At 39.8% G+C, this 21,303-nt stretch overlaps 3 protein-coding genes and 1 long non-coding RNA gene across 6 annotated transcripts; 3 read left to right on the forward strand and 1 right to left on the reverse strand.

Annotated features, from left to right (window-relative positions):
- Positions 1–221: 221 nt before the first annotated feature.
- Positions 222–1,013, forward strand: LOC130137421 (uncharacterized). Its single transcript, XR_008815866.1, has 3 exons — positions 222–362; positions 742–823; positions 921–1,013. It is a non-coding gene; the product is annotated as an uncharacterized LOC130137421 (long non-coding RNA).
- A 3,473-nt stretch (positions 1,014–4,486) lies between these two features.
- LOC115663040 (polyamine oxidase 1-like) lies at positions 4,487–9,434 on the forward strand. 2 transcript variants are annotated; one of them, XM_030585093.2, is made up of 10 exons: positions 4,487–4,596; positions 4,723–4,972; positions 5,194–5,325; positions 5,419–5,480; positions 5,586–5,740; positions 7,063–7,206; positions 7,778–7,927; positions 8,423–8,677; positions 9,041–9,122; positions 9,235–9,434. In XM_030585093.2, exons 1-10 carry the CDS (start codon positions 4,545–4,547, stop codon positions 9,309–9,311), a joined length of 1,359 nt encoding a protein of 452 aa, XP_030440953.1. In that variant the 5' UTR covers positions 4,487–4,544; the 3' UTR covers positions 9,312–9,434. The 2 variants fall into 2 exon arrangements, with proteins under 2 accessions (XP_030440953.1, XP_056164662.1); XM_056308687.1 differs by having other exon boundaries at positions 5,194–5,316.
- Positions 9,435–9,977: 543 nt separating this feature from the next.
- LOC115663279 (alpha-N-acetylglucosaminidase-like) lies at positions 9,978–13,133 on the reverse strand. Its single transcript, XM_056308688.1, has 6 exons — positions 13,019–13,133; positions 12,282–12,349; positions 11,943–12,154; positions 11,544–11,752; positions 10,665–10,773; positions 9,978–10,514 (listed from the first exon to the last, which is right to left on the reverse strand). The coding sequence occupies exons 3-6, from the start codon at positions 11,958–11,960 to the stop codon at positions 10,476–10,478; spliced, it is 375 nt and encodes a 124-aa protein (XP_056164663.1). The 5' UTR covers positions 11,961–12,154; positions 12,282–12,349; positions 13,019–13,133; the 3' UTR covers positions 9,978–10,475.
- Positions 13,134–15,113: 1,980 nt separating this feature from the next.
- LOC115663276 (notchless protein homolog) lies at positions 15,114–21,189 on the forward strand. 2 transcript variants are annotated; one of them, XM_056308237.1, is made up of 14 exons: positions 15,114–15,260; positions 15,344–15,493; positions 15,846–15,927; positions 16,025–16,114; positions 16,469–16,594; positions 16,957–17,084; positions 17,633–17,832; positions 18,220–18,283; positions 18,751–18,861; positions 19,146–19,283; positions 19,696–19,838; positions 19,915–19,969; positions 20,582–20,638; positions 20,728–21,189. In XM_056308237.1, exons 2-14 carry the CDS (start codon positions 15,344–15,346, stop codon positions 20,809–20,811), a joined length of 1,428 nt encoding a protein of 475 aa, XP_056164212.1. In that variant the 5' UTR covers positions 15,114–15,260; the 3' UTR covers positions 20,812–21,189. The 2 variants fall into 2 exon arrangements, with proteins under 2 accessions (XP_056164212.1, XP_030441150.2); XM_030585290.2 differs by having other exon boundaries at positions 15,174–15,493.
- The last annotated feature ends 114 nt before the right edge of the window (positions 21,190–21,303 follow it).

A 21,303-nucleotide genomic window follows, 5' to 3' on the forward strand; every position in this document is an offset into this window, starting at 1 on the left:
TTTTTTCTTTTTTTACTAGTTTTATATTGGCCAGTTGGGTTACTTCATCAGACATCGTTGCCACGCCTAAATCCTTGGAACCCTCGTTTTCACTTCCTGTACTGTCTCAGAATCTGCCTTACTTCTCGATTTATCTACGGACTCCCAGTATCATCGATCGGTTAAAGCTTCGATTTTTATCAGAGGTTAGAAGAGACAAGATTAAATTGGTTGTTGTTGTGGGAAAGATGGAGGTGGAAGCAGAGCAGAGAGAGATGTTAACACTGTGATGAGCCAGTTGGTGGGATCCAGAAGGAACAACCTTAGGTCCTCCCATGTACCTTCCTCAGAACTTTGGCCCTCAGCAACTTCAACAACAAATGGTCAATAAGCTCCTCCTCTATTTGTCAACAACGTAAGATTTGAATTTGATCTTCAAGTTTGCATGTGTTGATGTACTGTTTAAGTTAACGCAAATGTACATATGAGCTCAGACCTAGATTTTCCAGTGGGACTAGACCTATTTCTCACTAAAAACGGGTTTTTTCTCTTGTGTGAAGACGAAACACTAAATTCCCAATTTATAGATTGTTGTTTTATTGGCAACGCCCTCTAGTAGTTGGTACTTCATTCTTTTGAAAGATTTCCTGTTGATGAATTTACAAATTTTCTTTCTTGTTCACTGAACTTCATTGATGGCCGAGATAGTTTTCCATTTTCTCCCTCTTTCTCTGATGGATTGCATACTCTTGGGGTCATGAGGAGGAGAAATTGCCGTCTACTTTTCACATGGCAGACCAGGTGCTCGTTGTGCCTCTTGAATCTTACTTGCAGAAAAACTAAGGTCATTAAAGAAGCAAAGTCGTCATACTTTTAAGGAGTTTCCTCAGGTCTCTAACTGCATATTTGTTATTCATTTTTAATTTGGGTTCATATTGCAGTTCCTGTGGAGAAGGTCTTGTCCAACGTCTATCAGCCACAGGCCATTTTCCTAATTCGTCCTGTAACCAGCTGTTCAGCAACAAATTAGCAATAAACTGAGGTAGAAAATTAATTTTTCTTATCACCGTCTGTAATTGCTTCTTAGCCATCGGTGCGGTTAATCCTAAAATGACTTTAACTTTATTCTTATCAATCTCAATTGTAATATTTCTGACTAGTTCGTTTAAAAATAATATAATTAGAAGTATATTATGTCTTCATGAGTCGTGTCATTTGCAATATTTCTTCTTTGCTAATTCTTCTATTCGGAATAATTTGGCCCTCCGTTAATTTTATAAAGATCCTTCGGAAGTGAATCAAATATTTCATCTTCTTGGTCACGTCGAACGAAAAAATCTGGATGTCTTTGTTCTTAGCATAAAAGCTTATTTTACTATGGTAGGCCTTAAAACTTGACAGACGCAAGGTTTGTCTAGATTCATTTTAGCCACGGCTATTTCTGCTTCTTTTTCATGACCCGATTCCGCATTGGAATTCAAATCATAATCATCGACCAAAGCCACACTCGGCTTGCAATCCTTATATGGCTTCTTGTGTTTTTTCTTTCAGAAGATTTTTGTTCTTAGACACCCTCAATGTCTACTGGAATAAATCATTAAATGGATGGCCTTCGAATCATTCCCTCAAGGCAAATTTTAAACCACTGAAAGCCAATGCAGTAAACTCCCTTTCTATGAGCGAAGTGAGACATTGATTTCTCGATTTTTTTAAGTTGAGTTATGTATTGGTCTACCGACTTGTTATTGTTCAATCGCAGCCAAATTTGCGATAGTTACCTCGGGGTCCGATCTATAAAATTGAGCATGAAATTGTCCTTCCATTTCATCCCAATTATGAGTCAAATTGATTGGTAATTGGTATACCAAGTAAATGCAGTTTTTTACAAAGATAGCTTGAACAATCTTAGTTTCAGATGATCCTCATTATTTGCCTCACTGCATTGAGCCACAGGCCGACTAATGTGTTCCACTATCGATTGCTCGTTTCACCAGTGAACACTAAAAAATCAAGCATTTTACAACCTCTCGGATATGAAAAGGCATCGACCCAAACTGAGTATGGTTTCTATCATGGGCACGACAACTCCTCCACCATCTCCCATGCGCTGCATTACCACTGCAGTTTGTTTGGCTATCTGTTGAAGTACTTGGGCATCTTGCCTTTGAAGTGCCTAACCATCTTGCCTCTAGGCGAAGGTGGTGATCTAGCCTGGTTGTCGATTGGAAAGTCAAGCCTATAGGGTATATATCCCTGATTAGGTGGGATTGCCAAATTGCCCGATCGTTTCTCTATTCCTACTCATCTATTTGATAAACTGCCCAAATTATATTTGTATTCACTCACTTGAATTTAAAAGTATATTTTGAATATCTGAGCCAACATATATGAAACTAGATGTATAGCTAACATGTCACATATACTTTAAGTATATTGTTATCGCGTGTACGGATAATCAATTGAAATTCAACTACTTAGCATGCACAGGGCACAACACAAGATATTTTTCATCATCTGCAATAGCGGCATAAATCATTTCCAATACGGATGCTTCTCTACGGCGCACTTAAAAGCGACAACATATCCTTATGCATCGTTATTATATTTATTGCCGACCTTGATTAGACTTACGCCAGCTCTATCCTTCACCCAACAACATCAATGACGATCGCCGCGGACTCCATGCCAAATCTTCAAATCAGGGATCGAATGCACATCGCATCAGACCCTCATGTCGACCCGTTGCTAACAGAGACCATGTGATTTTTTCACACATGATGATGACACAGCTGCCCAAATCTTCTTTTCCTTCAATGTAATAGAAGGACGGAAGAGTACGAAGGCTCACTAAATTTCTTCTGTTTTTTTTTTTTGAAAAATGACACAAACAATCTCTAAATTTTGGTTTAATATGCAATGTAGTCCATGAACTTTTAATTTGTTTAATATGGTCCCTGAACTTTAACCCAATATGCAATATAATTCCTGAACTTTTAATTTATTCAATGTTCTTTCGTTAATTCAAATTCAAGGACAAAATTGAATATTTTCATATAGTTTAAGGATCACATTGAACATATACCAAAGTTCATGGATAACATTGAATATTAAGCTAATGTTTAAGGACTACATTGAATAAATTAAAAGTTGAGAGATTATATTGCATGTTGAGTTAAAGTTTAATGACTGTTTTTGTCATTATCTCTCTCTATTTTTTTTTTTTTTTTGTTGCTTTGGGAGGTAAACGACATGTAAGGAAGGGACCCATCCTTACCGTTGGTTTTTTGGGGGCGGAGCAGCAAGCCATCGTCACATCGTCATCTATCAAAAGGATTACAGAGGCATGGAGGAAGGGCATGCCTTACTTTTTACCCACGAGATACAAATTAGAGGAATTAATAAGTTTCTGCTTAGTGGAAAATGCTTAATATCCTATTAAAAAATTGGACGCGAATAATACAAAATAGTTCTTGTTAGAAATATATTGTATAATCTCTCATATCATAATCTCGTTATTCTATTATGAGTTTCTCTCCGGATCATAATCTTGTTATTCCGATTGATTGTAATATTATGTTACTATAGATATCCATTTTGTAAAAGCATATAAATGGGCTCATTTATAGTTTAATGAAATACACAGAAAAATATCATTGATGATGAAAATATATATCATTGACTCATTTTTGTTAAATAATAAAAAATAATAAAATTTTAAAAAAGTAGATATGATTTTCAAATTATTGATATTTGTTGTTCCTTATGTGTTTAAAATTCGAAAGAGTCAATACCACGAAAAATCCTAAACTGGTACATATGTGATAAATTTACCTAACACTAATATTTTGACCACAAAAAATTTCAAACCGATACACTCATGACAAATTTACCAAAAACTAATTTTTTTACCATCAAAAACTCCAAAATGGTATATTTGTGACAAATTTACCCTCCGTTAAATTGGATTAATATCACGAAAAATCACAAACTGTTACACCTATGACAAACGAAAGGTAAAACCCTAAATTAGTACACCCGTCACTGTCACGTGTCATCCAACTCAAAAATTTAATGGTAAAATTTAACGAAAACTATCGGAGGATAAATTTGTCACCGGTTAAGAATTTTTTGTGATAAAAAAATTAGTTTGGGATAAATTTTCACGGGTATATCGGTTTGGGGCTTTTTTGTAGTATCAATCCTATTCGAAATTTCCAGCACATAAGGAGCAATGAATCTGCTACATTAACTAGGTATATTAATGCTTGGATTGATTACGTAAAAAAATCCAATAAAAAATCTCATTGAAAAGGTAAATTATCTTGAGATTATCTCTCTGACCCTGCATTTAGGAGGACACTAATCTCTCGGTGGACCCTCGAATCCGCACGGGCAAAGATTACGCCGACCCTGCCATAAAACTTCCCCGCAAATTTCCAAATCTGCCCCCCATCGAAATGACCGAACTGCCCTCCACTGCCCTCCACTGCCATGATTAAAATCCCCGCCTGTTTCATTTCCCGTCGAACCAAAGTACGTAACGCATCTCTCTCTCATTCTCCTTCATGGATCCTCCGTCTCGCTCCTCCGTGATCATCGTCGGCGCCGGCGTCTCCGGTACGCACGAAACCACCTGTCCCCCGCCACGACCGCGGCGTGTCTGCACTTGGGTTGTTGTATATATCTGTTGCGACTAGTTCTGATGATGTTTCGTGTACGTGGCCTCGTGGGACGTCTCTTCAGGTATTGCCGCGGCCAGGGTTCTGGCCGAGAACGGCGTGGAGGACATCGTCATACTGGAGGCGACGGACCGAATCGGGGGCAGGATGCGCAAGGAAGCGTTCGGAGGCGTGTCGGTGGAGCTCGGCGCCGGCTGGATCGTCGGCGTGGGAGGTAAGGTGCCGAATCCCGTTTGGGAGCTTGCCGCCAAGTCTTCCCTCCGGACGTGCCTCTCCGACTTCAGTCATGCTCGCTACAACATCTACGATCGCAGGTCTGATCCTCTCCCTTCCTTTCGAGTTTTTTCTGTTGTCAGCAATAATGTCACATTCCAGCCGGAGAGCCGGTGAGCTTGTCTTTGCTCTCCGCACTTGCGGGCGTTCTTCGAGCGTGAATCTAAGCAAAAAGCGAAGATAATTAGTTCAGCAATACCTTTTCACCATCCACAAGCGGAGTTCGGTTTCGATGCTGACGCAGTTTGTTCGTTCGTTTCAGTGGGAAGGTGTTCCCGAGGGAAGTCGGCGCCGACTCGTACAGAAAGGCGGTGGACTCGGCTACTGAGAAGTCGGGAAACCAGCAGGAAACAGATGGCGATGGCGACTTCACCGGAGCGACAGAGCCTCCTTCGTAAATTCCCTCTCCCGCGTAACTTTCGTGCCCTTGAGGCGTTGTTTTTCCGCCGTGCGTGATCTCATTCTCTTTCTTCTCGCGCATGTTTAGGACGGCGAAGACGCCATTAGAGCTCGCCATCGACTTCGTGCTTCACGACTACGAGATGCCCGGTTAGTCGGCTTTTTTTAGTGCAGTTGAAACTTCAGATTTGGCAGCAAAAAAGGTTGTATGCATTGCCGACAAGTTTTTACCATTTCGTTTTTCTTCTTGGGCAGAGGCCCAGCCTATACCGACTTACCTTGACTATGGGGAAGGAGAATACTTTGTGGCGGACGAGAGGGGATATGAGGAATTGGTACACAAAATGGCGCAAGATTTTCTTGTTACGTCCGAGGGCAAGATTTTGGACAGCCGTCTTCAGCTCAATAAGGTAATTAAACAACATGTCTCTTTTATCCTTTTTGTTTTTGTCTTTGTTGCTTATTTATGAGATGATGCCTACTTCTTTTCTTTTCTTTTTTTTTGTTTTTTTTGTTTTCTCATCGTCCAATTATCGGAGACGGAAACAAAATGGCGGAGAATGGTTTATCCTGTTAATAAAAGGGAAGGAAAACGTTCATTAACTATTTTTTATGTAACATCAACAATCTTAAACTATGTCTAAAGGTTCCGTTACATGATTTTTCAGCCAAAATAATATCGTTTTTATTTTACTTATTTTTTAACGGTTCTCATTGACTTACAAATTTGAGGTTTTTAATATCATGGAAAAATTTTAAGATAAATGTATTACATCTGAGATAGTTTAAGATATTTGGTGATTTCACCCATATACAAAAAAAAAAGGAGAAAAGCCCAACTTTTGTTTTGTGTGGATGTACTGTTTTCTCACTTGGCTGTTAAGAGATTTGATTGGCCCATCGTTGGAGTTTGTCAATAACCAAAGGTTTTTTTTTATGCCATATTATATACATTTTGCATACTATAGTCCCAGGTCTACCTCATTAAGCATAGGACTATTTTTCTTATCCTACCGGGATCCTTATAACATCCATACTCACCGCTATGCGACATAATTACCTGTACTCAAAACAGCAGGTCGAGTGCATGGATCTCATGTGAGATTCATATGATCCAATGGATTGTATGCGCTGGACCTTAATGCACTGAGTGTAGATAATAATTTTCCCATTGCTATCATGTCCACGTGATTCTAGTCTGAGAAGTAAAGCAACCTTTTTGCGTCTATGCCATGTTATCAACATTTCATTTTGAAAAAGAAGACTGTATACCACTCATTAAGCAATGGCTTGGGCCAACTGGCTCCTGTTTATTATCGTATACAGTGAATTTGATGACCTCTTATAGAAGTAAATAATTGGGGACGTCAAATCTGCTCAAATAGAAGAACATGAACATATGAAGTGTTGTCATTTTCTCCATTTAATGTGGTGTTTCCTTGCCTATTCAAATTCATACGCACCAAGAATGAAGAAAATCGATGACTAGTGCCCTATAGGTGGAAATTAGTAGGGACAATTTAATTTTTTCTATAACGTCAGATTGTGGATGAACGAATCTCGCTAGGGTAATGAATCTTTTCGTCTGACCACTGCACATTTTTTCTCATTCAGTTATGTCGATAAACTTCTTCCATCTTTATTGGATGCCAATACCATTGTATCTGATTCTTGGGCCTTCAATTTGATTATTAACTTTTGCCTGTTCTATTCACGCGTGGATTTGGGGCAGGTTGTCCGGGAAATACAACACTCGAGAACCGGAGTTACTATTACTACGGAGGATGGTTGCGTCTATGATGCCAATTACGCGATTTTGTCCGTTAGCATTGGGGTTCTCAAGAGTGACCTGATCTCGTTCCGGCCATCCATGCCCGTACACATCTCCCTTCATTCTTATTTCTTTGACTATCTTTTCTGTTTCCCTAATTGAAATGTCCATAGAGTGCACCGATATCACGTGAATAATATGCAAAATTAGTACAATCGGAATTATTGGGCCTTACAATTAATATGTGGTGAAAGTTCCTAACAGGATTCTAATAACTATTGGGAAACACTTCTGCGCAAAGTGCTGTTTTTGATTGATTGAATGAATCTGTGAACACACTCAAAAAGATCACTTGCTTATACTGTCGTCCTAGTGTCATTGACTCCCAATAGAACGTTTTCCTCGTGGAAGAATTCAGGACTGACGAATCCTGGGATGTTATCCCGCGCCAAAAAACTTGCTGTTCTTTAGGATGAAACATAAAAGTTACAAGTATGCGTGTCCATTTGAAAATTTACTTCTTTGATGATGAGGCCTAGAGGATTAAGCAACAATTATGATTGCGGCTTCTCTTTAGTTGGTGGTCCCCAAAAGAAGCTGAGTGATGTTTGATCGATTGCCCATTTTACTTGGTTCGATGAAGTGTTGCACTGATTTGTGAAATAATGCCCAACAGAGATGGAAGATGGAGGCGATAGAGAAGCTCGACGCGACGGTGTACACGAAAATCTACCTAAAGTTTCCGGAAAAGTTCTGGCCTTGTGGACCCGGGAAAGAGTTCTTCATGTATGCACACGAACGGAGAGGTTATTACACATTTTGGCAGGTTTGTGAACAAAACTTTTGCAGCCAGCTATTGGTTTTTCTTTCTTCTTCTTCTTCTTCCAGTTTTCTTGGTCCTAAAAGTTACTCTCTCTGGGGAATTGAGTGCTTATTGATGTCATCCTCTAGGGGTCTTAGAAAGTGTAAAAAACTGTTTGCTCAATATTATGAGGTGAACATGTTTGGTCTTGTTAATAAGTAGTATACTGGACTATTTCCTTAGCTGCACTCTGGAATTACGTTACAAATGCAGCCAATTTGTTTAATTATGAGGTATTGATACTAAGTACGGCATTCAGTTTTCAAACCCATAAGATAGTAATTTCTCCATTACTTCCATTGGGAAAACGATGTAAATTGTATCTGCCACATATGGCCTTCGATACTGTATGCTTTGATGTGAAATCTCGAGCAATGTTTTTAATCGACTGCATAATGCTTCGAGGGAAACTCATCTGATAAAGATGATTGTTTTGTTCATCTCTGGACATGTCATCAGCACATGGAGGATGCATACCCTGGTTCCAATATTCTGGTTGTGACATTGACTAATGGAGAATCAAAGCGTGTGGAGAGTCAATCTGACGAAGTAACACTGAAAGAGGCTATGGAGGTGCTTAGGGACATGTTTGGGCCCAATATACCTAACGCCACTGATATACTCGTGCCCCGCTGGTCGAATGACAAGTTCCAGCGTTGCAGCTACAGCAAGTACCCCGTCATATCTAATCATCAGGTCGTTCAAAGCATTAAGGTAGGTGCTTATCTTACTTCAAATATTACGAATCCCGGTAGTTCCTGTTTTCGTGTTTACATGTTGATCAGTGTAATTCTTACTTCTGGATATCCAAGCTTAGACAAGTTGTTATTTATGGCTTGACAAAAGATGTAGGTCTTTCTGAATCATTCCCTTTAGGGGTTAATTTCTATGTGAAATCTCTAGCGGCTTTAGATTCTCTTACCTTTACGATGTCCTAAGAGAAGCAACTGGACTAAGTTTTTTTTTTCTTTTTGTTGTTCCGAGACAACGATGAATTTGGTAGCTCTAGCGCTTCTTTCCTGAATTAGCTTTTAACTGTACGTGTAACTGAAACCGGTTTTTTTTATATGTTCTCAGGCCCCGGTAGGACGCATCTTTTTCACTGGTGAACACACAAGCGAAAGATTCAGCGGTTATGTACATGGTGGATACCTCGCAGGTAGTATATGAATTTCCTCCCAGAATCGAGTTTCCTCCCAGAATCGAGTGAATATCTTGATAGAGATAATTAAGACGTGGCTCGTGACACGTTCTCTCTAATGATGATACAGGCATAGACACAAGTAAGGCTTTGTTGGAGGAGATGAGGAAGGAGAAGGAAAGGAAAAGCGAGTTGGTAGACCCATGAGATTAGAAGACTCTCAAGTGGACTTGCCCATCAATCATATGATTCCCATTCAAATAATTGACAATAACATTTATGAACTTTCTAAATCAGCATGACCCTGCTAAAGAGAAAAATTAAATCCAATCAGCTCTGCCTTTCTTTCTTAAGCTCATTTACATATATTTGCAATGCAGTTCTTCAAATTCAATCTACCTAGCAAAAAGACAATCGTGATTTTCCTAGGTCTTCTACCGGGTCATCCGCTCTTATGTAGAAAGGTGAGAAAATTTTAAAGAGCAAAGCTTAACGATGTCCGAGATTATACCTAAACGGTAGACTTTCCTTGGGACGATTCCCAGCATCAACCACGTCATGAGTAGAATACCACAAATGTGCCTGAGGAAAGTCAGAGACCGTCACTTGAATTAAAGTTCTACTATCAAGGGATGGATCAAAGGGTAATAGCATTTCTCTTGCTTTCTAAAGCTAGATGCCGAGATTGTTGAGGGATTCCAGTCCGGAAACTTTACTATGAAATCTGTATTATGGTCCTGAAGGAAAGAAACAATGGTTTTTGCCAGAAATTAATCTTAGAGACAAAATTGCTCATTAATCTGGATAAATTGCTACTAGGCAGTAGAAAATACCATGTCAAAATCTTAAAGTCGGAAATATTTGAAGCACTAGTTGCGGATGAAAGCTCACATCAGAAGATGCTAGTGCAATTCAGTTCAGTTTCCAAGTAACCAATCTTATTCATCTCTGAGTAGCCACTCAAAGAGCATCTCTTGCATTGTAAGGAACATTCCGAATAGCATAAGATTTCTTTATTGCTAGCATGTATCAGATACATCATATCTTGGACGTTGAGAAATATTGTCGACCAAATTTCTTGACTATCCTCTTCCAGGTAGTAAAACAAAATAATGCCTTTGACCTTTTCTCTATTTGTTTTACAAGTCTTATAATTGACAAGGAAATTAAAAAATGCCATGTGTAGCATCTTAACAAAAACTACATCTAGATGAAGAACTTATCGAACCCAAGCAGGAAGACAAAAGGGATGCATGGGAGGACAATATAAGAGTGAAAAGGTCATCAAAGTCAACACTTAAGAAATTACAAACAGAGAAAGAGCCATACCAGTCCCGAGTCTAGTTATATTAGCTGAAGAATGTATCTTCTTCAATGCTTCTGGAACATTCCCAGAGAAGGATGGAAGAACTGAAAGTACAACAATACATATCAGGAGTCTCATGACCAGCATGATCAGACAGATAGACAATAGACATTAACTAAAAGGTCCCTTTGATGGCAATTTTCTGTCTTTTCCCTGCTACAACTCTATCGTAGATAATCTCACTGAAAGGATACCTGGATTATCAAGAATTCTAAACTGGAAAAGAGTTGACCTCCAGGACAATATCTGTTACTGCAAGTTACCTGTTGATCCAACAAGTTCTGTGATAATGGGTCACCCCACCTATGATGAAAAAATTATTACACCTTAGAAGCAAAATGCTTGTGATGATGAAAAGAAAGCCTTCAAAGCAAGAACAAAATGCATTATATTGCACATCAAGGCAGAGCAATGAGTTAGCTAGCAGAATCATGTTATTAAACATAGTGTAAAGAACCATCTAATATAAAATACTCCTAAATTTGTTCAACTAGTTACCCTATTCTTTTCCTGTTATTATCATCGAAAAAAAAGAGAAGATGCAGAAATCACATCTCCTCTACCTACCCAAGCAAATTTCCCATGCCAGCCAATGCAAGAAACACAGGTCCGCCAAAAAAATCATCTAGTCCTTCCTTGCTACTACAATAAATAGGACAAATCAGCTAGATAAGCCTATCATTATCAGGCATGGCTATAACGGACAAAATCTGAAACAATAACCTGACTCAACCTCAGAACACAGTAGGAAACACGAATTTTAATTAATTGAAGATCCAGACAATAGCACCAACTCAATTACCTATTCATAAGCCGATAACTTTCTAGACTAGGTATTGGGAAATTGGGTACAAAAAGGCATCTGCTAAATTTCAAATGTGTACTCATCAATCAATAGCAATAGACAAACAAATGACATGAATTTGCTATAAAGAAACACGAGAAACATTTCAAGACCATCTTATGGCAACTTCGTTTAATATGTTCTTTTTGGATGATGAATGTCAGACTGGTAATGGAAATAGCCATCAGATCACTCGGTCATGTGCTAGTAAATTCATCTATTTATTTACCAATCAGTATGAGTTGTTACGGCGAAATCAACACTAAGAACTGCTTTTACTTTGTCACCAATTTTATACAGGATCATGTGAAATGTCACCATGAAAACTTTTTGCCAAATGGCTTCTTGTCCAGTAAAGGCCAATGGTAGGTGAACTCCTTGCAAAGCGATCCAGGATCTCTTTTTCCCATCTACTCCAATTCCACCAGATAGAAGACTCTACGATGAATCGCATAACATCAAGTCATTAGCTCCTTGAAGAACAAACACTGTCCAATAGATAGTATGTCCAAATGCAAGAGGGACCCTAGGTGCTTTTGCCTCACTTATCTCAACCATGACGAACTAGCTACCTGACTTGCTAGTAATATCGCCAAAGCCTCAATGTCCCATGGTGAAGAAAACTTACAACTTGATGTAACGACATTTTGATAATAGCTCCATGGGACGGGTCACTAAATCATCACACCCTTGCCCTTCAGCCTAGGCAGGGATCCTGCCTTAGGAACAGAAGCCACCTGTATGCTACCAGTCTTGTCCCAGGAAACATAAGCATCGCATCAATACTTCAAGTACCAATGCAAGCCAGATGCTAATTCAACTGCTGTGGTACCTTTGATCCTGCAGTGAAATAGACAAAAGAGCTTCAACAATGCAGAACTCACTAACGAAGACTGGGTAATACTCCTTCACGCGATTAAAAATGAAAGGCACGCTGCTCCACTTGACAAAAACAATGACTACATACATTATCTCAGGCCCATCATTCTCCCCGTAATTTTCAATCAAAAAGCAGTTCTTTCCACCACAAACATCCTGATAGGCAAGCCGAAAGAAAGTGAGCGCAAACCACTGACAGTTACACTCATATGACTATCATGTGTCAGAAAGACATTTGAGTAAAAAAGTTTGCAAAGCGACAGTTTCTTAACCTGATCATATGCTATGTTCTTAAGGTGAGCACAAAGCATGCATCTTCACTGTTCAGCTAATGGTTACTGCTAATAGATACCCTAAGAAAGATATTACTTGAACCACTTTTTTTGGCTACAGTAGCTAGAGATATGTACTTAAACTGGAAAAGCTAAAGACAGTTCAATGCCAACATCGCAAGTAAGTAACTTTTACCGAGACCATCGATACACTAGAGCGAGTTGAACTCTGAGGGATACATAGGAATTTTGACGGCATCACTGAAGGGAAAAAATCCATTTCATCGACACCTAAAAGAACGTCCAAGAAACTATAAATTGGGTCCGGCTAGCTTACCATTTACTTAAAGATTTAACTTTCACTAAATTGGAAATGAGAAAAGCGCAGTGACTTGATAAGGGTCACCAAAAGGCTAGACATTTTCACATTTCCTCAGTTCATTGCTGCGGCTTGACGATGAATGGAGAGAGCAGACCCCCAGCTTCTACTTTCGTTCCAGAGGACTTGAGGCAACAAAATGGATATGCATCGTGAGTAATGAAAAAAGGAGACCTTGGGTACGATCTTGAGTTGGAAGCTGTGTGAATGGAAAGGAAGCATTCTTTGAAGAACGCCTTCAGCAGCCGTTTCTCGAACCGATGGGGATGCCCTATTGGACTCCGGTCGGCTGATGAAGTTACTGTTATGACGCTGAGCAGCAACATCAGCGCTAAAATCCTTATGTTGTACTCGGACATAGTTCAAGAACAGAAAATGAACTGGGTTTCTCAAGTGTTTCTTTATAAAAAGAGGAGAAGAACTATTCCGACAAGAAAGAGGGGTTAGAGCTGGGGGTGTCAAAAGTACCGCTCGACCCGATCCGAATCGACTTGATGCAAATAGGGAATTTTCATATTGAGTCGAGTTGGCCTTGACTTATTTGGATAACGGTAAAAATAAGGCTTAAACTTATTTTGGATTTACCCGACCCACCCGAAACAAGCCCACCCGAAACAAACAAGAGCCATTTGTCCTTCTTGTTCCAAGCGCGCCGGAAACCCTATCATCTTCTTCCAAAGCTCCGGATCGGCAACTGGCGATCGAGTAGCGCGACGCGAAGGCAACGGGTGGCGACGATCGGTGTCTTCGCCGCCAGCGCCACCCTGATTGCGGCTGGCATCACCAAGTCGGCGAAGTAGGGTTCGTGACCAGAAGTTCTCAGTTCAACGAAGGCGAATCTGCGAGGGAGGGAGCGAAGGAAGAAGAGAGAGGTCAGTCGAATCGAACGTGTGCCTTGAGATTGTGATTGTACTCGCCGTTGTGTGTCAATCTATAAGTCCCATGTTCAGATCGCTCTCTAGAACCCTACTTCGCCGCGCCCTGTTCTTGCCCACCACCACTCTCGGATCGATCTCCACCGCCACCACCTTGGGTCTACCTTCTTTCGCGGTCTCTTATCTGGTGAATTCATGTGGGTTGTCTCCGGAATCGGCATTGTTCGTTTCCAAACGCGTCGCCTTCGAAACCTCGGAGAGACCCAACGAAAGTCGATGCTTATAGCAGCTGGATTAACAATTACCGTATTTCCAAGTGGAGCGGAGCATTTTGCCTTCTGTACGCTCTGTTTTCCATATGCAGTACATCAACAGGATATTGTTCAGTACGCTCTGTTTTCCATGTTCTGATCCCCTGATTTATCTAAATGCGAATTAACAATTCCCGTATTTCCAAGTGGAGCGGAGCATTTTGCCTTCTGTTAATATGGTATATATTGAATGAATTAATGAGGTAGATTACTCTTACAATTGATTCAGGAATGTTTAGCTAACGTGTGATCTTTTACTTAAGTGCATTTTCAACTACTAGTGGAGCTGCATTTGAAGCTTGGCAAACTGCTAGGAGAATTGCTGCAGAGGAAGGTTTAAAATCAGAGAGAGAGAGTCCAGTTCAGTCACTGGGTCAAATTTTGGCAGAAGACAACATGGTCGGAGGAGAGGTTGCTGGGGCTCTGGTGGGCGGTCATCTGCATCGGCCTCGCCTGAATCTCAGACCCTCAATTCCTTCAGTGGATGTGATTCCCTCTTCGAGTCACCAGTTTCATCGAGGCAGGTTTCCCCTGATCTGGATTATACTTGTAGAAGCGCAAACAGGAAGTTATGGAGGTTTGAGAATGGAGGGGTAGATGCGTCTCTGAAGGATGGTTTGTTAGCTCAGTTAGCTCAGTGGATGGGTAGATGGTTTGTCATCATCTACTTCTGTACTTCTTTGTTTGAACAGGCGAACAAGACAACCCAAGTTCTGTTTTTGGGGTATCCTTCTTAAGAGAAGATGTAGGTGGTCAAGCAAAAAATCTAAAACACGAACCCGACCCGAACCCGACCTGAACACGACCCGACCCGATCGCGCAGCTATATCATGTTCGGGTCTTGTTTCGGGTCGGGCCAAGCAAACATATGCATTGTTTTAGGTCGGGTCGGGTATCATGAAAACCCGACCCGACCCGTTGACACCCCTAGTTAGAGCATCATCGTATCATCACCCCCCATCGTGGTCGGCCTCTGAGGAGGGAGTTTGACTGGTGCTTCCTCGTCTTCTATTCATATTTCTTTAGCTTTTCTTCTCTCTTGTTTTACACAAGGCTTATATATTTTGCCAGTTGGGTTACTTCATAAGACATCGTCCCCACCATAGCACGGTGAACCAATACGCACCGCATCAGGCGGTCATCAAAAGCCCGCCTAAAACCCTAGAACCCCCCCAACTTCACTTCCTTCGCTATCACAAACGTACTTCTCAATTCATCTGCGCACTCCCGGTATCGTCGTATCAATTAAAGCTTCGATTTTTATCAGAGATTCGAAGAGAGAAGATTGAATTTTTATTGTTGTCGTGGGAAAGATGGAGGTGGAAGCAGAGCAGCGAAATGTAAACAACGTGATGTGCCAACTGGTGGATCCGGAAGGAACAACCTTGGGTCCTCCCATGTACCTTCCTCAGAACGTTGGCCCTCAGCAACTTCAACAGATGGTCAATAAGCTCCTCAATAACGTAAGATTTGAATTTGATCTTCCAGTTTGCTTGTGTTGATGCACTGTTGCAATTGTATACGTGGGCATAGACCTAGAATTTTACTTTGTTTTACTCCTTATGGGAACATGTTTTTAACTGAAAACGTGTCCTTTCCTCTTGTGTGAAGTGAAACACTGACTTCCCAACTTATAGATTGTTGTTTTATTGCCAACGCCCTCTAGTCGTCAATGCTTAACTTTTTTCTGAAAAATTTCCTGTTGATTGATTTACATATTTTCGTTCTTGTTTACTAAATTTTATCCATGGCCAAGGTAGGTTTTCAATTTTCTCCCTTTTTCTCTAATGGATTTTCTCCTTTTGGGATAACCAGGAGGAGAAATTGCCGTATACTTTTTATATATCGGACCAGGAGCTCGTTGTCCCTCTTGAATCTTACTTACAGAAAAACAGAGGTCAGTAAAGAAGCAAAGGCGTCATATTTTTAAGGAGCTTCCTCGGGTCTCTAACTGCATATCTGTCATTCATTTTTAATTTGGGTTGACATTGCAGTTTCGGTGGAGAAGGTCTTGGCCATAGTCTATCAGCCACAAGCCATTTTCCGAATTCGTCCTGTAAATCGCTGTTCAGCAACAATTGCTGGTATGAGGCTGACTTTCTTATTCATCAGCTCTGGTAACTGCTGGACACTATCCATCTTTCATAGTATACTTGATTCAGTTAGGCTGATCTTAGGCATATCATAACATACTATCGGTTTTTTTTATTTTTGGTGGAGGGGGTGGGGTGGGGTGCCATTGTATCAAGGAGAGCAATGTTGTTAGAAGGATGTTGATTATGGAGAGTATAGTTTCAATCCTTATGGAGTGCTGGAGGACCTTTGCTTGACATGTTGTAATTAATTTGCTCTTAATAAGCAATGCCTATATTATGCCTAATAGTCTGATATGTACAGATTGAACGCCCTTTTAAAGGTTCATTTTTCTGTCATTGCAGGTCACTCAGAAGCTGTTCTTTCTGTAGCCTTTAGTCCTGACGGGAAGCAACTGGCTAGTGGTTCAGGAGATACCACAGTCCGATTGTGGGACCTAAATACTCAGACCCCTATGTTTACATGCAAAGGTTGAATATCTGAATCTCTTATTTCCTTATGTCCTTCAAGTTTCTAATTGTATGCTCCCTTCCCCATCATGGGGGCATCTAAATATACGCATGCCTACTTGCTGTATAGTTGCTTTCTATTTGCTTAGCTGGAGAACCATTGGGTTTTTTGTTTTTATTTTTTATTTTTTTTGGGGCGGGGGGGGGGGGGGGGGGGGTGGGGGAAGGTGCGATAGGTTGAATTTTCCTAGAGGCATAAGCTGAACATTGCACCAATGGAGTGGATTGTGGGTGGAAAAATGTTAGTAAGCAGTTTGTTGCAGTGGTAAATTACTTGGTTTCCTTTTTATCTGTTCTTTTAATGAACAGTTCTTCTTGCTCAGGGCACAAGAATTGGGTCCTCTGTATTGCATGGTCACCTGATAATAAGCATCTTGTAAGTGGAAGCAAGTCTGGGGAACTCCAATGCTGGGATCCATTGACCGGGCAGCCATCAGGCAATCCACTTGTTGTATGATCCTTATTGAATTATAAGACTAGAAAGTATCTTATTCAGTTGATTGTAATTTGCTGCTTTTACGACTTTATTTAACTTGGAGCTAAATCTATTTTATGGAAAGTTGTTCAGACTAAATAGTTTTTGACATTTGGTGTTACACTTATATGTTTGAGAATCCTTCCTGCAAGGATTCCATGGAACTCCATTTCCTATTAATATTTCTTGGTTTATAACTCTCCATATTGATGATGAAATGGTGGATAAAAGCACAAATATGCTGCTTCTAATTTTATACTTGTGGCAAAATAAGTGGGAGCAGTGTTGGCGTTAATTTGGATGATATCCATAAGTTTAGCATAGTAAGTACAGTTTATTGTGTAGCTTCGCATCTGTGGGAAGAGATAAATGGTGTACCATTTTTGTTGAGGAAGCTTTCTAACATCCTTTACCATTTTTGACATTAATTTGTGAGGTTTTGAAGTGTCGAACTGGTTGTTGTGGCTTATGCATAACAAGAATAGTCTCTGTGCCACTAAGACATTGAATCTGCTTTATGTCAGGGCCACAAGAAATGGATCACCGGTATATCTTGGGAACCAGTCCATCTGAGTTCACCGAGCCGTCGCTCTGTGAGTTCTAGTAAAGATGGTGATGCACGCATATGGGACGTAACACTAAGGAAATGTGTAATTTGTCTGAGCGGTCACACTCTAGCTGTTACATGCGTAAAGTGGGGAGGAGATGGTGTAATATATACTGGGTATGTGACTTCCTTAATTTTGGCAATTGTCTGTGAAACTGCCTTTTACTTAATGGTTTTAAATTTTTGTCATTAACTCTCTTTCCCAATCCTGAATAGCTGTTCCACTGACAAATTGGGACACAAGAGAGGCAACTTAACCCTGAGATAAATATTTAATCAGTTTGTGATGTAATAATGTCCATATGATAGTGCCGTGCTACATGAACAACAACAAAAATAACATGAAGAAGTTTTCTTGACTAAATCATACTTCTAATGGGCCTAAGATTACGTGGTGACTTGTAAATTCTTCTTCCAAGCAAATAAGTATCTTGGACTTTGCCAAACTGCTGCTGCTTCTACTACTTGTTACCTGATGAAGTAATTGTTTTAAATTTTTTGCAGCTCCCAGGACTGTACAATCAAAGTCTGGGAAACTTCCCAGGGGAAGCTGATAAGGGAATTGAAGGTAACATCTTTTATAAAGTTTATTATACAGATTGCAGGGTCATTGCGTGCCTGTTTTATTCTTCTCCACAAAAGCTTTAGATTTATTCGTGCCTTTGGAGTAGCACGATTTGCTTGATCTCTTTGGTGCGAGGAGGCAGTTTGGCACCTAGTGACCTACCCAATACTAATTGGGCATATTGTCTAGCCCAGCAATTGGTGATATCATGTCCTCGAACTTCTTGATTGTTTAGTTCTCAGGAGATATTGACGTTAAGAATGGAAATACCACCATTTTTTGATGTCGCTGAGATATGAACTGCTTATTTAGTTTGGAGTTTAGTTTTTATGGCTCACATGGTTGTCTTTTCTTGGTTTCTACTGCCAAAAAAGCTGTTATTCCAAGTCCGCATTCTTAATTTAAGTTGCTGCTAGATTCCTCTGTTCTTTTCTTTATTATCATTCTTATATATAAAATGTTCGTTGTAGGGTCATGGACACTGGGTTAACTCCCTTGCTCTGAGCACTGAGTATGTTCTTCGGACTGGAGCTTTCGATCCCACTGGAAAACATTATTCATCTTCTGAAGAAATGAAGCAAGTAGGTAACTTTTATTATTTTGAATCATCTTCATATCACGAGGCAAGAAATTACACCTTTATTTCTCTTTGCACATTTTGCTTATACAACCTAGTATGCACCAGTTATATCTATCTGAACATTATTTGCTTACAACCTAGTATGCACATTTTGCTCAGTGTCTTTTTGCTCTGTGCATCTTCTCTCCCCTTGTGGTGATTCTCTCCCTTCGGGTCTATGCACATTTTTAGTTCTACTTTCTGGTAACTGTTATATGAACTTCTGTATTTTGTTGATAAACATAGGTTGCACTAGAAAGATACAAGAAAATGAAAGGCAATGCTCCTGAAAGATTGGTCTCTGGATCTGATGATTTTACCATGTTTTTGTGGGAACCTTCTGCCAGCAAGCACCCAAAAATGCGAATGACCGGTCATCAACAGGTGTGTGTGTGTGTGTGTGTGTGTGTGTGTGTGTGAGAGAGAGAGAGAGAGAGAGAGAGAGAGAGAGAGATTTCACAGCTGCCTGCTTTTTCCTTTGTGATTGGATTCCCTAAGTCTTAATTGTATTTAGAAGGCTGTCTTCCATGATATACTATCAATTGGCATGATGATGTGATTGGATTCCCTAAGTCTTAACTGTATTTAGAAGATTGTCTTCCATGATGTACTATCAATTGGCATGATGATGCTAAATAAGGACGTTCTCCACATTGTGGTCCTGGTGGCACTGGTTCAATAGATGAGACATCCTCTCCATATTTTCTTGAGGCTAGTATGTTAGATCCTCGTTGAACTGTCTTAAGTGTAAAATTTGACATATTAAAATGCGGGAAATTATGCTTTTTGTTTGCAGCTCGTGAATCATGTCTATTTTTCACCTGATGGACAATGGGTTGCTAGTGCTTCGTTTGATAAATCTGTGAAGTTGTGGAATGGTATTACTGGGAAGTTTGTTGCTGCATTCAGGGGACATGTCGGGCCTGTATATCAGATAAGGTTTGAGATATTTTCAAACGTTGCTCGTCTTATCCATTCAAGAATGATCTCTAATCATGATTTACATAATGCACAGTTGGTCTGCAGATAGTAGACTTCTTTTGAGTGGGAGCAAAGACTCTACTCTGAAGGTTAGTTGCACAAAGCATGTAGCTTTTGAAGGGTTTCCATAAAGTAGTTAGAAATATATTTAGTATCCAAATAAACTTGCGTCATGTGCTGGCATTTAAGAAAATTAAGTGTGGTCACTTAGTATTGTAACAGGAGAGCTTGTAATATTATCTGTGAAAATAATATCAATGTGTTATGGAGGAAATCATTTTATTTATGATGCATGCAATTAGGTTTTTTTCTTACTTGGTTTTTGCACTTGTTATGGTGCAACTTGTTTTCATTGAGATCTCAATGGCCTATTTAAAGTTATTTTTTGAACCATGTGTTGGTTCCTGCTCAAGTCATTGATCACTCCTATCGTGGTCAACTTTTGGACCATGTTAGGGTTACTTCTTTTGTGAGATATGGTGATGTATTGTAAACCAGAGTACGATCTTTATAAGATTAGAAATGATCTATAGTATGTACGGAAGTTTGAGTGTTGTACTCTTACTTGTTTTGGTTCTGTTTGAACTATTTGTAAAAGTCGATAGCATGTGGAGTCTACTCCTTTTATTGGTTATGATTATTATGAATTTTTGCCTGATTTGAATGCTTAAATGTTCGCTCGATGTTTGGCTTACTTTTAGATCTGGGATATTCGCACAAAGAAGTTGAAACAAGATCTTCCAGGTCATGCGGATGAGGTTTGCTCACTTAACATTGTCATCATATAACTTTTAAGTTTGTATGTCTATCATGGACTACTTATTTTAGTACGTGTTCTCATGAGAAGGTTTTTGCGGTCGATTGGAGTCCGGATGGTGAGAAAGTAGCTTCTGGCGGCAAAGATAAGGTGTTGAAGCTATGGATGGGGTAATGCATATGGAGTTATACAAAGGCTTATCAGACGCTTTACATATGCAAATGAAATGAGATGGCAGTTCAAATGCTTTCATGAGAACTGAAGAATTGATTGTTTGGTAACCCATAAAACGGCCGAAGACACAAAGTGCACGCTCAATTATCAGGTACCGCAAGTTTGGATGCAATTTGTTCATGTAAAGCTCTCTGGCATCAGGATGGCAGTCGCAGCCAGCACGCATTGTCTACTTATGATCCAGCTTATATTCTCAAGGTTTTGTTAAGCTAAGAAACACTGTTTAATGTTTTGTTAATTCAGAGTATCATGAGTCACAACTATTTTGGTCATATAAGTTGTAGGCAGAATCAATCTTTGATATTCATATCCAAGTTATAGCGAGCCCTTCAATTTTCCTATTTGCTTTACACATAATGGCAGTCAAGTACGTTGGCCAGAAAGGAGCCTTCTTGGATTAACAGCTAGCTCGAGTCATTAACTCAAATTATC

The sequence above is a fragment of the Syzygium oleosum genome, unplaced genomic scaffold, assembly GCF_021117445.2.
Source record: "Syzygium oleosum isolate NSW1041296 unplaced genomic scaffold, Sole_v2.1 Sole_v2.02, whole genome shotgun sequence".
Classification (NCBI taxonomy): Eukaryota; Viridiplantae; Streptophyta; class Magnoliopsida; order Myrtales; family Myrtaceae; genus Syzygium; species Syzygium oleosum.